This window comes from Cnephaeus nilssonii (genome assembly GCF_951640355.1).
Source record: "Cnephaeus nilssonii genome assembly, chromosome: 8".
NCBI lineage: Eukaryota > Metazoa > Chordata > Mammalia > Chiroptera > Vespertilionidae > Cnephaeus > Cnephaeus nilssonii.
The window spans coordinates 40,245,737-40,262,301 of record NC_137079.1 but is presented as its reverse complement, the minus strand read 5'-3'; the positions used below and the strand labels follow the sequence as shown (position 1 = coordinate 40,262,301).

The 16,565-nt window shown below is 40.0% G+C and overlaps 1 protein-coding gene across 1 annotated transcript in view; it reads left to right on the top strand.

The window, feature by feature from the left end:
• UBAC2 (UBA domain containing 2) overlaps nt 1–16,565 on the top strand; it is a 185,828-nt gene that overhangs the window by 15,609 nt on the left and 153,654 nt on the right. The window contains exon 2 of the mRNA XM_079779148.1: nt 15,082–15,209. Coding sequence (XP_079635274.1) covers nt 15,082–15,209 — 128 coding nt within the window. The remainder of the gene's footprint in view (nt 1–15,081; nt 15,210–16,565) is intronic.

The window sequence follows — 16,565 nt, the reverse complement described above, 5'->3', positions numbered from 1 at the left end:
GAAAAACAAAACAATAGCTATATTTACATTATTATGTTGTGTAAATACGGTAGAACCAAGGTGTGTGATTAGAGGCCTAGAAGAAAATAGAGCCCTAGGTCAGAAAACCTGTGCTGTTAGGGAGTCTCCCAATTTCTTGCGACATTCCTTCACTATTTTTCCACACGCAAATACTGCTCTTTCTTGAATTTTGCATTATTTTCTTCTTGGATTCGTCTTTGTTTTGTTCCCTGGCATCCCTCTGGAGTAAACTTTTTTGTGTAGAGGACACTGGTGGTGAACTTTCTGATGCTTGCTTGGCCATTCTTGTACATAGTGAAAGACTGGATTAGCAAATAGCTGGTGTGGGTTTCCTCTTGATTTGTGGGTAGGTCGTTGTCCTCAAAAGGCTCATACCTTAAAAGGCAGGGCTGACTGTAGGTTCTTCTCAAGTTTGCAGAGCATGTGAATAGGCTTGTTTCCAGAGAGGGTGCAGAGGTGGGGGAAAGGTGGTGGGCCAAGGACAGTGAAAATCCCCTGCGGTGGCAAAGTGAGATGGGCTTGGCTCTTCTTGTGAATTTCACTCCTGAGTAAAGCTGCCCTTCTTCTTCTTCTTCTTCTTAAAATATGGTTTTAATTGATTTTTGTTAGGGAGAAAGGATGGGAGAGAGAGATATAAATCAATGTGAGAGAGAAACGTCCATCTGTTGCCTCCTGCACGCACTCTGACGGGGGATCAAACCCACAACCTGGGTATGTGCCCTGACTGGGAATCAAACTGGTGACCTTTCAGTGCACGGGACAGCTGGCTGGGGCACCCTTCTACCTATCCTCTCCCCCATCCCTCACCCCTCATTCCATGTTATTAAGGTTGTCATCTCCTTTAGAAGTTTAAAGTTGCCCCAAGCTCTTTATTTTTTTCTCAGTCCTCCAACCCTCTTCATGTTCTCTATAAGTAGATTGTCCCCTTTCTTTGGAGAGCATTTCTTGGATTTTATTTTGGGGACCAAGTCTTTTTTTCAGCTGGGATGGTTGAATGAATGGATCTGTGTGAGAAAGAATATGAGATTGTGTCAGGGGGTGTGGGTGGGGGTTTGTGGAAGGGCTGACTGGCCCAGCTGTCACAAGTACGGGGGTAGCTCATACTATTGGGAATGGTTTGAACAGGATGTGGGCCCAACATTAAGTGCAATTGAAATAAACATAAGGTAATGACTCCCTTTTCTGTTCTTTTCATCCTGATTGTATTAGAGAAAGTCTCAATTTGGTGCTAGTCTGAAATACCTCCTTAAAAGCATCTAGTTTCCTGTTGTAACAGAATAGGAGGCAGGCCCAGATTTTTCTGTCAACAACAATATCCTATATAATAAAAGGCTAATATGCAAATTGACCCAACGGCAGAACGACCGGTTGCTATGACACGCACTGACCACCAGGGGGCAGATGCTCAATGCAGGAGCTGCCCCTGGTGGTCAGTGCGCTCCCACATGGAGAGCGCTGCTCAGCCAGAAGCCAGGCTTACAGCTGGCGAGCGCAGCGGCAGTGGTGGGAGCGCTAAGGATGTCTGACTGCCAGCTTGGGGTGCAGGCTGGGCTGAGGGACCTCCCCCCTCCACCCAGTGCATGAATCTCGTGCACCGGGCCTCTAGTTAGAATATAATAAGGTGTGTTTATTTTTATAGTTACCACCTACTGATGACAAAGTGACAATTTCCACTTACTATAGTGATATAAAGTTTCCTTTATAATATGTTAATTTAAATCATAGGTGATTTAAAGAAAAATATTAAAGAATAGGATAGGTGATACTGGGATATAGCAAAAATTGTGGTGCTATAATGGGAATGATTGAAGTTTGAGAAATAATTTAGATGAATAATTATTTCTAATGAATCTAATGAATAATTTAGATTATTCTGATTGCTCATGTCCCTCCCTAGATCTTGGTATTTATTGATTAGTTCCCTGGACTCATTTGGAAGGAGACATTTCTCTGGTGTTTTGAGGGTTCTTTTATTTCAGTATGACTGGAAGGGAGAAGTGGACAGGGGTAGAAGATTGCTGTCTTGAACTATAATTTTATCTAGCTATCTTTTTTGTTTCATTGCTTTTATTTGATTATTTAACACTTTCTGAATTAATTTTAGTGTTTAGAGTTTAAGTGAGGCTTTTTCTCCCCATCAACTAGGCAATCTCAGCACCAGTGGTTAGAGATGTTTAGTAGCATCTCTATTCACAAACAGATTAGGTGCTAAAAGGCCATGTGCACATCCAAACTTAAAAGGATTTTAAGCTGTTTTTCTTATGTTTTTCTATCGAACAGGAGTGGAAGAAGTTCCTTAGTTCATCAAGGCTTTAAAATTAGACTAGGACTTCTACATTAAATATCTGCTGAGCCGATAACTCCTTGCCCTGTCTATTTTCTCAGATGTTCTAGTGGATGTTTTTGTAGCTATAGTATCCTTACTTGTCAACCTACCTGGGTTGATTCAAGATTCACTGGGTCATTGAACATATAGGACCATCCCTGGCTTCTCATGAAGCTGTTACCAACTACACTTCATCACTCTTGGCCTTATGACTCTTAGCCCTGTCTTAAATTAACATTGTTCTAATAAATACCTCAGTGATGATTCTCTAGGCCAGACTTTGAAAACTGACAGGCCACACAGATGAGTTTTGTTTGATCTATGTGTTGATGGTGAGTGTAGAGGGGTGGAAGGAGAGTTACCTTCCAACATTTTTTAAACTTGGAGTATTTCAAACAGAAATCCAGATTTATCTTATCTCTTGAGGTGACTGTCTGGCAACACCAGGGCTGAATTGTTAGGTGACAAAAAAATCTACTGATCATGCTCTTTTGCCATCTACTTTCCCTGTTTCACGGATACCTGCCTAGCCCATTGAGGCCCTTGAATTTACAACAGATTTTGTTGCCAATAATCACTCATTTTACCCTTTTAAAATTACTTTTTTTTCCCTCTTACAGTTTATCACATGGGTCTGGTACTATCAACAAGCTTCCTGATTCATCTTTTTTAAATTGTTTCTACTGTTGAATAATTTATCCTGTATTTACGTGCAACATTGATAATTTTCTTCTTTTGGCTTTTAAAATTATTATTTCATTATAATTGTATCCCTTGTCTAATTAGCACTTTTTAACAATTACTGTTTTTCATGCTAAATGAAAGACTTAATGTTTGAATAAAATCTTTCTTTCTTTTTTTTTTTAATATATTTTATTGATTTTTTACAGAGAGGAAGAGAGAGGGATAGAGAGTTAGAAACATCGATGAGAGAGAAACATCGATCAGCTGCCTCTTGCACACCCCCTACTGGGGATGTGCCCACAACCACGGTACATGCCCTTGACCGGAATCGAACCTGGGACCCTTGAGTCCGCAGGCCGATGCTCTATCCACTGAGCCAAACCGGTTTCGGCTGTATAAAATCTTTCTAAGGAGGATAAACTGGAGTCCAGCATAACGGTAGGACCAAAATAAACGTATAGGTGCCCAATGCATTGTTGATAATTTGCAGAGGTGACACACTTTCACTGGCACACAAGCCTTTATGTTAGGCTCTGTTTTAGAGCTTCCTTTTACAGTTTTCAATTGCTCCCCCTCCCCCCGCACCCCTAAATTTTTGTATCTACAAAGCAAGCCTTCTTCCTTCATGCCATTTTTTTTTCCTGGAAATTTCTTAGTCTTTTCTTTTGTTCATTTTCCTGATACATTTTACAAGGATTGGTCTAGTAACAAGTGTTTATTGGCTGCCCTCACGAGGCAAGCACTCTGCTGAGTTGTTTGGTGACTTGTGTGAGGAGCCATCAGTGTGGCAGGTGCCCAGTGTCATTGAAGTCTTCCTGGTGTATTAGGAACAAGAGCAGATTCATGGATGGCTTAGAGCATTTTACTTCTAAACATCGTAGGGAAGTGAGGATAAGTAACAACAACACACTTGGGACCTTTTGATTCCTGGGCATTTTTATGGGCGTCTTTGTTGAGATGATCACCAGAAGGCACTCCCTCCTCCCGACTTGGTCACTGAAGATAAGTTTCATTAACTTTTTTCCTAGGAAGCTAGTAGGCCTGAAGAATAAATCATGGTGGGAACAGAAGGTATCCCTTGCAATGCATCAGTCACTGCACTTTTGTGAACTTCCACACTTGTTTTTGGATTAGCCTCTTACTGATAAAAAAACTTTAGGGAAGTTATTTCATGAGACACCAAATCATCCCATTTTTATGGGAACCCTGAGAAGTTTACCAAATAGTTAAGTAGTCAGAAATAGAAAAACCCATATGGTAGGATATGGTGACTCCTCTCAGTGGTGTGAACCACACTGGGGTTTTTGACGAGTGTATGTTTACACGGCTGACTTGCGGGAACAGGCACTGTTGCTGGGTTTGCTGCCTTTTTCTTTGTCTCATCCCCACCCCCTGCTTCTATCTTCAGCTACAACGTTTCTGAAACAGCCAATGTGGCTAATCTCTGCAAGACCTGTGGTGAGTGTCTTCATTGCATAAAAGATGCATTTTTTAAAAAATATATTTTATTGATTTTTTACAGAGAGGAAGAGAGAGGGATAGAAAGCTAGAAACATCGATGAGAGAGAAACATCGATCAGCTGCCTCCTGCACACCCCCCACTGGGGATGCGCCCACAACCAAGGTACATGCCCTTGACCGAATCGAACCTGGGACCTTGCAGTCCGCAGGCCGACGCTCTATCCACTGAGCCAAACAGGCTTTGGCTAGATGCATATTTTTATTCAGGTAAAATTCATGTGACATAAAATTTACCATTTTATCCATTTTAAAATATACAACTATTAACTTCCGGTGCATTTACATTGTTGTGCAATCATCACCAACCACTGTAATTCCAGACCATTTTTATCCCCCCAAAAGAAACCTAGTACTAACTAAGCTGTCACTGGCCATATCCTCCTCCTCCTCCCTGCCCCTGACAACTACTAATCTGGATATTTCATGTAAATAGAATCATGCAATATGTATCTTTTTATATCTGCTTTCTTTCACTTCACATAATGTTTTCAAGGTTCATCCATATTGTAACATATATTAGTACTTCATTTCTTTTATGGCTGAATAATGTTCTATTGTAAGGATATACTACATTTTGTTTATTCATTCATCTATTGATTTGGGTTGTTTCCACTATTTGGCTATTATGATGCTGCTATGAATATTCAGGTTTTTGTTTGAACATCTGTTTTTCAGTTCTCTGGTATATAACTAGGAATGGATTTGCTGGGTCATGTGGTAATTCTATGTTTAACTTTTTTGAGAAACCAAAAAGATACATGTGAAATACTAAAAAATAATGGTGAAAATCTCTTTAGAATGGACCATGATATAAGACATCATGTTTCCCTGTTATGTATTAGAAAAACTTTTCTTTAGGGTGAGGCAGAACTGGATTCAAATCTCAGCCCTCCTAATAACTAGCTGTGACCTTAGGCAAATTAGTTAACCTTTCGTAATCTATTTTTTACCTAGAGCATGCAGATAACTCTTTGCTGCCACAGGGTTACTGTAAGTATTCACTGAGATGGTATTACACAGAAAGTGCTTTTTTTAGCACAGTGCCTGGCATAATCAACAAATACTGTAATAATTATTTTAGGATAATACACAGTCACCAAAGCCTGATTGCTCTTCATTGCCACAGAGATGGCTGTGTACTTTGGCAATAACAAAAGGGAGATGACCCAAAAGGAAATGTCTTAAATTTTGGTGTTTTATGTTATCTTTGCCATAGATGTTTTATATTTTTACTTTTGGATTAATATATTGTCTGTTATCAAAATTTGTAACATCCCTATTTTCTAATGTAACAGGACCTGTTGCAGACAAGTGACAATTGTTTTTAACTTTTCATTTGATCACTGCTTGGGTTCTTCATGTATGAACCACTTCCTGGTTCTACTCACAGCGAGGTCATAAAATTGCTTGTGACTGGCCTTATTTCAGTGCATAAGGATTTAGTGACATTACTGAATTAGTAACTAGTCCACCAAAAGTTACTTTTTCTAATCCTTAAAAAATATTTTTATAAAAAACTAAAATCTCCCATGAACAGATTATTCAGAGATTATCAGTTAATATTTTTATAAGTGCTTAAAAAAATCCCAGGAATTTATATACTACTTTTTAAAGAAGTAGTATATAACATTTTATTTATTTACTACTGCGATTTTCAACCAGTGTGCTGCAAGAATTTTTAAAACATGCAATACCTGACTATTTAGTCAGGGGCACTGATCTCTTTTCCCTTAGGTGTCAAATAAAAAATGACAAAGCCAACACAACTATAGCCATCTGGTGTGAATGAATCAAAATTATACTTTTTTTTTTTTTGGTGTGTTGGAGGATTTTAATAATTAGTTTATGTGTCATGAAATGAAAAAGGTATTGCTGATTTACTAGAATACCTAATTACATATTAGAAATATTTTGCACTTATTATGTAGGAACATTTTTCCAAGGCATGAAATATTATTTCTACAACCTACTTCTTAAAATTTATTATTATTTTAATGGATCAAACATAATTTACCCATTTTCTTATTGGACATTCATGTTGTTTCTAGTCTTTTCCTGGTCATAAACAAGGCTGTGATGACCATTTTTATAGCAAAAAATTTATACACATCCATGATAATTTAGGCTAAATTCCTAGATGCAGATGTTGTTTTGGGGACAGAGGATTTATATCTATTTAAAAAATTTTTTATCAGTTTAGCATTTAATAAATACCCACTCTGTATTGCACCCTCCCAAGACTTCAGCTCTTTTATATCCCCATTCACAATTGCATTTATTTTTGTTATACAGGGTACCACTTTGATTTCTGTGGTTGCTATTTGTGACTAAAAATGTTTTTCACTTGAAACCCTACCACGCAGGTGAAAATCACTTTGGACCATGGAGTTCTGTGGCAATGCAGCATGAGAAGCAGTTTTATTTGTGGTCCGATTTTCAGGGTTTGAACTTGGTTCTGCCATTTCCTCACCATTACTTCAGACAGCATTTTGGTGTGCTCGGCCTCACCTTTCATTCATTCCATCTGTTTCTCCAGCCTTGTTTGGTGTAAACCAGTTTGGTTTGGTAATGCTTATATCTCTATTCCCTCCATTGGAGCTTCTTTTCTTTGGCCACTCTAGATTATTGAGGGATGATGGATAAAATTGCTTTCCTGTGTCCTCCCTGGGTGATAGTTCTGCGAATACATCCACAAGCCTTCTCAGAAAATCCCCTGGGATCAAGCACTTGTCAGAAACATCTATCACTCAGAGCAGTGTCCAACTGCTAATGAAACCGTGTGTTGACACTCCCTCCCTGTTTCACTCTCTGTGTTCTTCACTTCAGCTCCCTGGGATCACATTCCAAAGTAAACTACCTGTATCCAACCTTTTGTCTTACCTTTCCATTTCAGTGGAACCTAGGCTGAGTTGCAGTTTTTTTGTGTGTTTAAATTTGTAGAAAGTAGTGTCTACCTCATATAATTTATTTGTTCACCAAATACTGTGTGCCAGTACTGTGTGCCAGGTGCTATTCTGAGGATGGGAATATAACAGTGAGCAAGACTGTTGTGTTCTGATAAGAGAGACAAAGAAGTAAACAGAGAATAATTTCAAATAGTGAAAAATGCTTTGAAATAAGCAGGGTGATGTGCTCCAGAGCAATAAAATCATGAGTAAAAGCCACTCTCAGATGCTATTAGAAAAGCGGACTGAATGATCAGGAGAAGCTAGATGTGGGGAGAACATTTGGGGTAGAGGGAGTAGCAGGTGTAAAGGCCTGAGGTGTGAGTGTCAGGAGTATGGTAGTACATACAAGTACTGTGTATGGTATTTTGCACTTGGAAAATGCTCAGTAAATGTTGATCATAATTAATAAGATTTGATCGAAGAGGTAGCCTACCACTGACTACACAGCCAGTAGCTTATCATTGACTGCACAGTAAGTGGCAAGTTTTGCCTAATGAATTGACAAAAATTGGCTTCATAGAATAAGCAGATCATTGTGCAGGGTGTGAATAGAGTTATACAGAACATTTTTCTTTACTCTATTGATATAGGGAATTACATTGATATTTTTGCTTTGTATTCCTGGTATAAACTTCCCTTGGTCGTGATGTATTATCCTATTTATGTATAGTGCAATTCAGTTTGCTAATATTTTGTTGAAGAAAAATTTGCATCTGTGTCCCTAAGAGATGTTGGTATATTGTTTCCTTTCAATGTCTTTGTATGGTTTTGGTATCAGTGTAATGTTGACCTCATAAAAATGATTTGGAAAGTGTTCTTTCCTTTTCTATATGATGGAAGAGTTTGTTTAGAATTAGTATTCTTTTTCTCTTAAATGCTTGATAGAATTCTCCAGTGAAGTCATGAGGCCTGGAGTTTTCTTTGTTGGAAGAATTTTAACTATGAGTTCATTTCTATAGGACTGTTCAAGTTACCTGTTTCTTTTTGAGTGAGCTTTGGTATATTATATTTTTCAAGGAATTTGTCTACTTCATCTAAGTTGTCAAATTTTATGGGCAAATGTTGTTTCTAATTATCCCTTTAAAATATTTATTAGTGATAAAAAGTACATACATAAAATTTACCATTCCAGCCTTTTTTAAGTGTACAGTCCAATGACATCAAGTATATTTTACAATGTTGTGCAAACTCTTATTATCCTAATGATGTCTGTGGGATCTGTAGTGCTGTCCCCTCTTTCATTCCTGACACTGTTAATTGTCTTCTTTTTTCCTCCTGATCATCTGCTACAGGTGTATTAATATTATTGATCCTCTCAGAGAGTAAGCTTTTAGTCTCATTGATTTTTCTCTATTATATTTTGTTTTATTTCATTGATTTCTGCTTTGATTTTAATTATTTCTTTTTATCTGCTTTCTTAGGGTTTAATTTGCTCTTTCTAGTTTTTAAAAGCTTGTATCCTACATCATCATTTGAGACCATTTCTTTTCCAATATAAGCACTTAATGCTATAAATTTCCCTCTAAGCACTGCTTTACTAGTATTTGCAGCCCATAAATTTTGGTTGATTGTACTTTCACTTTTCATTTTATTTAACATATTTTCTAATTTCCTTTGTGACTCCCTCCTTGACCCAGATATGTTAAGAAATATATTGTTTAATTTTTAGGTATTTGGGATATTTTCCATCCATCTTTTGTTGTTTTTGTTTCTAGTTTAATTTTGTTGTAGTCAGGGACATATTTTGCATGACCTTAATTTTTTAAAAAAATAATTGAGGTGTATTTTATGGCTCAGAATATGGCCTACCATGGAGAATAAGCACTTAAAAAATGTGTTTTTTGCTGTTGTTGGGTAGAGTGTTCTATAAATATCATCCAGGTTAAATTGATTGATAATGTTTTTTCAAGTGATTGTTTTTCAAGTGTTCTGTATTCTTACTGAACATATCAGAGATGGGATGGTTTAAACAACAGAAATTTGTTTTCTTAAGGTTTGGAGGCTAGAAGTTCACGATCAAGGTGTTAGCAAATTTGTTTTTTGCTTCTCTCCCTGGGATATAGATAGCCATTTTCTCCCTGTGAATTCACATGTCTTTCCTCTGTATGTGTAGATCAGGGCCCCCACCTTTATGGATCTATTGAACCTTAATAATCTTTTAAATGCCTTATCTCCAAATATAGTCATTGGAGGTTAATGCTTCAGTGTATGAATTTGGCAGGAGAGAGGGGGAGAGGCGGGAGGTTGGAGAGGCAATTCAGTCCACAACCTGATTTTCTGTCTACTTGTATTATCAATTACTGAAAGAGGAGTACTGAAGTCTCCAACTATATCGTGGATTTATCTGTTTCTCTTTTCAGTTCTATCAATTAAAAAATTTTGGGATCTGATTTTTGGTCATCTTAAGAAGAATACTTAATAGTAGAATTATCTGATTTAAGTTATCAGCTCTATATTGTTAGGGGTTTGTTTAGTCCTGGACAGAATTAAAATGGTTGTGTAAATGGGGCCAGTAAGGATTTTATTTATTTTAATCGTAATTTTAAATTATTATAAAATACTAGGGCCCAGTGCACGAATTCATGCACCTTGAAAGGAATTGTGGGCCACGAGACTGCGGTGGGCACAGGGGCGGGTCTCAGCCCATCCTCCATGCCCTTGCCCGAACCCTCCTGCCGTGGCCCCCAGTCCCCTGTCTGCCCGCAGCTCCGCTGATGGCGCAGAGTGATTGGGGCTGGCACCAGCAGCAGATGTGAGCGGGGCTGTTGCCGGCAGCAGGTGCAAGAGGCAGCTGCCAGCCCTGATCACCCCTCAGGTGCAGGGGGAGGTGGAGAAGCTCTGAGGGACAATTGGGGCCAGCAGCCACCGCTCACACCTGTTGATGGCGCTGAGTGATCGGGGCCGGCCCTGGGCGATGGTTCTAGCGCTGGCAGCGGGTGCAAGCAGGGCCAGTGCTGGCAGCAGGTGCAAGTGCTGGGCGGGACCGTGGTGTGCTGGAGCAAAAAATTTTCAGTAACCACAGAGGCTTGCCCCGATGACAACGACCGGTGCCTCGCCTTGGTCTGGTGCCCCCACTCACCTGCTCCACCATCCTGCCTTGGCCAATGTCCACCATGTTCCGCGCACAACCCCTGGTGGTCAGCGCACGTCATAGCGACTGGTTTGGTTGTTCCATCATTCAGTCTATTTGCATATTAGGGTTTTATGTATATACTAGAAGCCCAGTGCATGATTTAATCATGCACGTGTAAGCTGTCTGTCCGCTGGTCGGCAGCTCCAAAGTCCCTGGGCCCCTAGGGCGAGGCGGGGCGGGGGCGTGGTCCTCCTGCGCAGGAGCCCAGGCCGGGGTCTTGCCTTTGCCTCCCACCCAGGAAGGCTGGGGCCCCTGCCACGAGCTCCTGCGGCCCAACTGCCGCCAGACTCCTCCCCGGGGAGCCGCGCCACCCGCCCACCGCCCGCCGCCTCCAAACCTCAAAAACGCCGGCTCGGCTCGCTGCCCCAGAGGCCTGTCTGTGCCGCAGCACAGCCATGGCGCAGACGCTGAGCTTGCGTCGCCCCTGGCAACGCGAGCTCAGTGTCCTGCCGGCCCAATCACCACCCCAGCCACCCCGAGTCCCGCCCCCTGTGTCACCTGCTGGCCCAATCAGGGGCGTAGCGGAGTGATGATAATTTAAATATTACCTTTTTATTATGTAAGATAGATACTTAACAAATTTTACCATCTTAAGCATTTTTTCTCCCGCCCCCCCCCCCCCCTTTTTTTTAGGTTAATCCTTACTCGATATTTTTTCCATTGATTTTTTTTTTTTTTTTTTAGAGAGAGTGGAAGGGAAGGGGAGAGACACACACAGAGAGAAATATAAATGTGAGACAAACATCAATTGGTTGCCTCCTGCATGTGCCCCGACTGGGGCTAGGGATCGAGCCTGCAACCGAGGCATGCTCTTGACTGGAATCTAACCTTTGACCCTTCAGTCTGCAGGCCTATGCTCTATCCACTGAGCCAAATTGGCTAGTGCCTGTCTTAACCATTTTAAGTGTACAGTTTAATGGCATTAAATTGTGCATCTACTTCTAGAACTCTTTTCATTTTGCAAAACTGAAATTTTTGTCCATAACTCCTCATTCTTCCCTTCCCCAGCCCCTGGCAACCATTATTCTACTTCCTGTCTCTATGAATTTGATTACTTAGGTGCCTTATATAAGTGCAGTCATACAGTATTTATCTGTTTGTGTCTGGTTTATTTCTCCCTGGGTAATGTCCAAAATGTTTATCCATAGTGTAGCTTGTGTCAGAATTTCCTTCCTTTTTAAGAGTAAATAGATATTCCATTATATATATATATATATATATACATATCACATTTTGTTTGTTCAGTTATCCATTGCTGGACACTTGGGCTTTTCTTTCATCAGTATTTATTGAGTCCCTTTTATACATCAGTCACTTTTTATTACATAAACACTTATTGACTGCCCTTATGGGCCAGATTCGGTTATAGGTATGGGGAATGCTGCAACAGTAAACATATTAGACTAAGTTGCTGCCTCCAGGGAGCTTATATTTATTGGGGACTGAGGATGGAAAGATGGACAATACACAAACATATTTCTTGATCCTAAATGAAATTTTTTCACATTTTAGTGTTCCTGAAAGTGGGGTGTACCTTATAATTTATGACAATTTAGAATTATATTTGTCACTGTTGCTTTTTTAGTGACACCTAAAAGAATGGTGTCTCTTACAATCAGTTTGAATGATAAATTTGATGAATCACTATTTAATAAGGCATTTGTTGATAAGTGTTATGAAAAAATAAACCAGAACAAAGGGAATAGAGAGTCACAGGACTATTCACAAATAATGTGATATTGGAGCAGAGCACATGTTCAGTTCAGATGATATTTTTTTCATAGCTGGACTTCCTCCCTGAAGGATGCAGTGTATTGGTTCATATTCTGACACAAACTTCACTATGGACTGGTAGCAGCTTGTGAACTGGCTACTTTGAATAGCACTGGTGTAGAGGGTGGAGTCCTGGCAGATGGAGGTAAACATGGGGGTTAGGGAGCATTTTGCAAAATGGGCTCAGATCTTATAGGCATAGTAAGGGCAAAGGTGACAGAATTTTCCATCTTAGTAGCTGGCAGCAGTTCTTCTAGTTGCTCAACAAAAACTTGAGTCATCTTTGACTTCTCCATTTGCCCATTTTCTACACTTAGTCAGCCAGCAAATCCTGCCTGTTGTACCTTCCAACCATCTCCCAGTTTTGACCATCCCCACCTAAACTACTCTGGTCCTGGCCATCATCATGCCAGGATCATCATGATAGCCTCCTTACCTGTCTCCATTCTTCTACACTCCCCTTCCTGTGATGTCTTGTCAATTTAGCAACCAAAGTGGTCCTATGAAAATATGTTTGATCATGTGATACTCCTGCTTTAAATCCCTCAAACTGATCCTGTCACTCTGAGGAAAGATTAAAGTCCTTTTGATGGCCTACAGAGCTCTACACTATTTGGTCTCCCACATATTTGACCTTATATCCTACTTGTCTGCCTTGTGCTTATTCTGCTTTTAGCTGCCTTGGTGGTCTTACTGTTGTTGTTTTTTATTATGTTGAGTATGTTCCTCTCTCAAAGCATTTGTGTATGCTCTTTCCTCTATCAGGAATACTGTTCCCCCAGATATCTGCTTGGCCTACTTCCACAGGTCTCTGCTCAAATCTCATCTTATTAGAAGGGCCTTTTAAACACCCTATGTAAAATAGCACCCCTCTTTCCCTACTAGCACTGTGTTTTCCACTAAACTAGGATAAGCTAAGTTGTGCTGAAGCAGCAAGCAACTCCAAAATAGCAATGGCCTAAACGACAAGGTTTGTTTCTCACTGATGGTATCCCTCTGTGGCAAATCACCTGGGAGGTCCACTTCACACTGTCTTTAACTCGAGGATCTGGGTGATAGCATGGCCACCATCTTGAGTATTGGCAGAAGGAAAGTCCATTCACTGGCTCTTCAAGTATCTGCCTGGAAGTAATGTCTATCACTGACTTGGCCAAAGTGAGTCATGTTGCCATACCTAACTTCAGTTAGGGATGGGGAATGGGTGTGTGGCAGTCCTATCACGTATTTTAAAAGAAACCCGGTAATCTATGATGGATGATATAGCCATACTCTTTACCCTGCTTAATTTTCCTTTCTTTTTTTGTTTTTTATATGTTTTTATTGATTTTCAGAGAGAGGAAGGGAGAGGGAGATAGAAACATCAATGATGCGAGAGAATAATCTATCGACTGCCTTCGGCACACTCCCTACTGGGGATCGAGCCCACAATTTGGGCATATGCCCTGACCAGAAATTGAACCACAGTTGGTTCATGGTTCATGGGTCATTGCTCAACTACTGAGCCACACCAGCCTGGCCTGCTTAATTTTTCTAGAGTATTTATTTCCATCTGACATAATGCATAGTTGCCTTGGTTTGTGTATTTTCCTTTCTCTCTTGTCTGGACTGAAAGCACCACAAAAGGGGAGGGATTTTGTCTATCACTTACTGCTATACCCCAGGGCCTAGGACAGTGGTCTTCAAACTCATTAGTCAACGGAGCCAAATGTCAACAGTACAACGATTGAAATTTCTTTTGAGAGCCAAATTTTTTAAACTTAAACTTCTTCTAATGCCACTTCTTCAAAATAGACTCGCCCAGGCCGTGGTATTTTGTGGAAGAGCCACACTCAAGGGGCCAAAGAGCCGCATGTGGCTCGCGAGCCGCAGTTTGCTGACCAGGGGTCTATCCTGTTGATCTGAACCTTTCTTAGGTGCAAAGGGTTGTGCTGGGCTTTATTGCCAATAGAGAGAAGAGAAAGCAGGTGGCCTTTCTTTAGAAATCTTTAATGTAGTTCGGAAGGCAAAACAAGTACAAAATCCTGAATATTCAAATAGTCCCTGGAAACAGGCGTGCAGAGGAGGGGGGAGGGGTGGGAGGAGGCTCCTCAGGCTAAAATGCTTCACTGAGATGGACAAAGGGAAGTGGAAATGGTGTAATTTGAAGGCTGCATAATGTTTAGAAAAGGCTCTATATGGAAAACCGACTTGGGCTCCAGTCATACTCATGGTGGATAATCTCAGTAGGCCACTGCAGTTAGTAATGTTAGCACTTTTAACCACATTTTAATTATTTTTAATGTGTTTATGTATGTGAATGCTGCGCATGCTCAAAAGCTAACTGGTCAATTTGATAGAAAGCATACTCTTCTCTCTATTTCTTTGCACTTTGGTGACCATGTTATGAAAGGTATTTTATGGAAGTTACTGGCTGTAAACTTGGTTTAGTCTCACCTAAAAGCCAACTGACAGTGAAAACCTTGCCAGTAAATTCCACTAGTTTTTCAGTGCCCTTTGGTCACTTACCTCTGTAGGTAGATGTTTTGAAATATATGTTAATGAGAACTAAATTCCAGAGTTTGTGCAGTTTATTTTCATTTGTTTTAAAAAATAAATTCTCTTTGCTTTTTTCACTCCTGTGCTTTTTTAAATCTTAGGAACATTAATTCTCAAAGCGGTTTTCTTTTTCCCTCCAGACAAGGCACCTCTATCTAAGAGTCTTTTACTGGTCCCCAGTGCCCTGTCTCTTTTGCTGACTCTACTCCTGCCACACTGTCAGAGGTTCTTCCTGTATGACCTCCAAGCAGTCAAGGATGACTTTCAGGTGAGCTCTGCTTCATTGGCCTTTGGGAAGGGAGAAGGCAGGTTTTTCCGTAGATTTGCCTTTTCTTTCTGCTACTCTTAGTCCCTCAAAGCCTCTAAATTTGCAAGAAATACTATTTATCACTAATAGTCTATGAACAAGTTCTCTAGTTTTATTTATTGATGTTTTCAGCAAAGCAGATTCTAATGAAGCAATTGCAGTACTAGACACCACCTCTTTTCAGTCACACTTTTTACGCATGAAAATGCAATTTCTAATTTCAAGAGAATTAAAAACAATGTTAAATTTGGTTTTTAGTGATTAGTATGTATGCGTAACATTTTAAAAACCTGCATCAGTTTGAATATTGATTGGATAATCTAAGCTCTTTCAGCTCTAACAGATTGTTTAATCTACAAATTACTTTTATAGTAGTGGTTAAACCAAGTAGGAAATTTCTCTTGGGTTTTTGCTGCTGGGAAGAGCAGAATTCTATGGTTTTCAAGATTTATGGGCTGATTTCATGGAACATACTGGTGCTGGGTCTTATCTGTGAGTTGGAGTATTAGTGCAAATTGTGGTGTATAAACCTGCCACCTTTTCTTTGCTAAATACTTAATTATCCACAATAATCCACCTGTACATCATAATAATGTAATTAATACCACTCAGGTTAGTTTCACCAAGTTCCTGTGAAGGTCTTTCAGTTATTTTCTGTTAGAATATAGTATAGATTCTGCATTAGTTCAGTTGCTATAATGCAATGGTTCTCAATTTGGCTGAGAACCACTGCTGTAAGGGACTGAAGTTGGCATCTTCCTGATTTGGGGGGTTAATTTGGTTAATCTGGCTAAGTAGGCAAGCATCCCCTTCCACTTCATCACTTTATGGGAAGATAAAGAGGACAACCACTCTTCTGTTCAGGAATGTGAATAGGCACACTCTCCTGTTAGAATCTCCTAAGAAGCTCTCACTTTGCTTTTATAAGAGCAGCTACAGAGTTAAGAAGTTTCAGTTCTGCCTTGGGAAATCTAAACATACACATACATAAGACATAAGTGTACATGAAATCCTCAGGGATGATAAATGAAGTAGGGACCAGTAAAGAATGGAATAGCTCTGGAGAGCCGTAAAGATAGGAATTTTCCATTTGGTCTGAAGGAGGGGATGCCAGTTTATTAGCAGTAGAGAGAGAAGAACATTTTACTTCCCAAAGCAATATGTACTTCAAACCGTTAGGAATGCTGTATAGGAGGCATGGTTGGAGACGAGTGCAGGGTTACATTGGATGAGGAGAGGAGGGACAGTTGGTGAAGGGCTTTCTTTTGCAAGTGTGGAATCTCCCACATTTTGACACTTAAGGCAGAGATCCTGCCT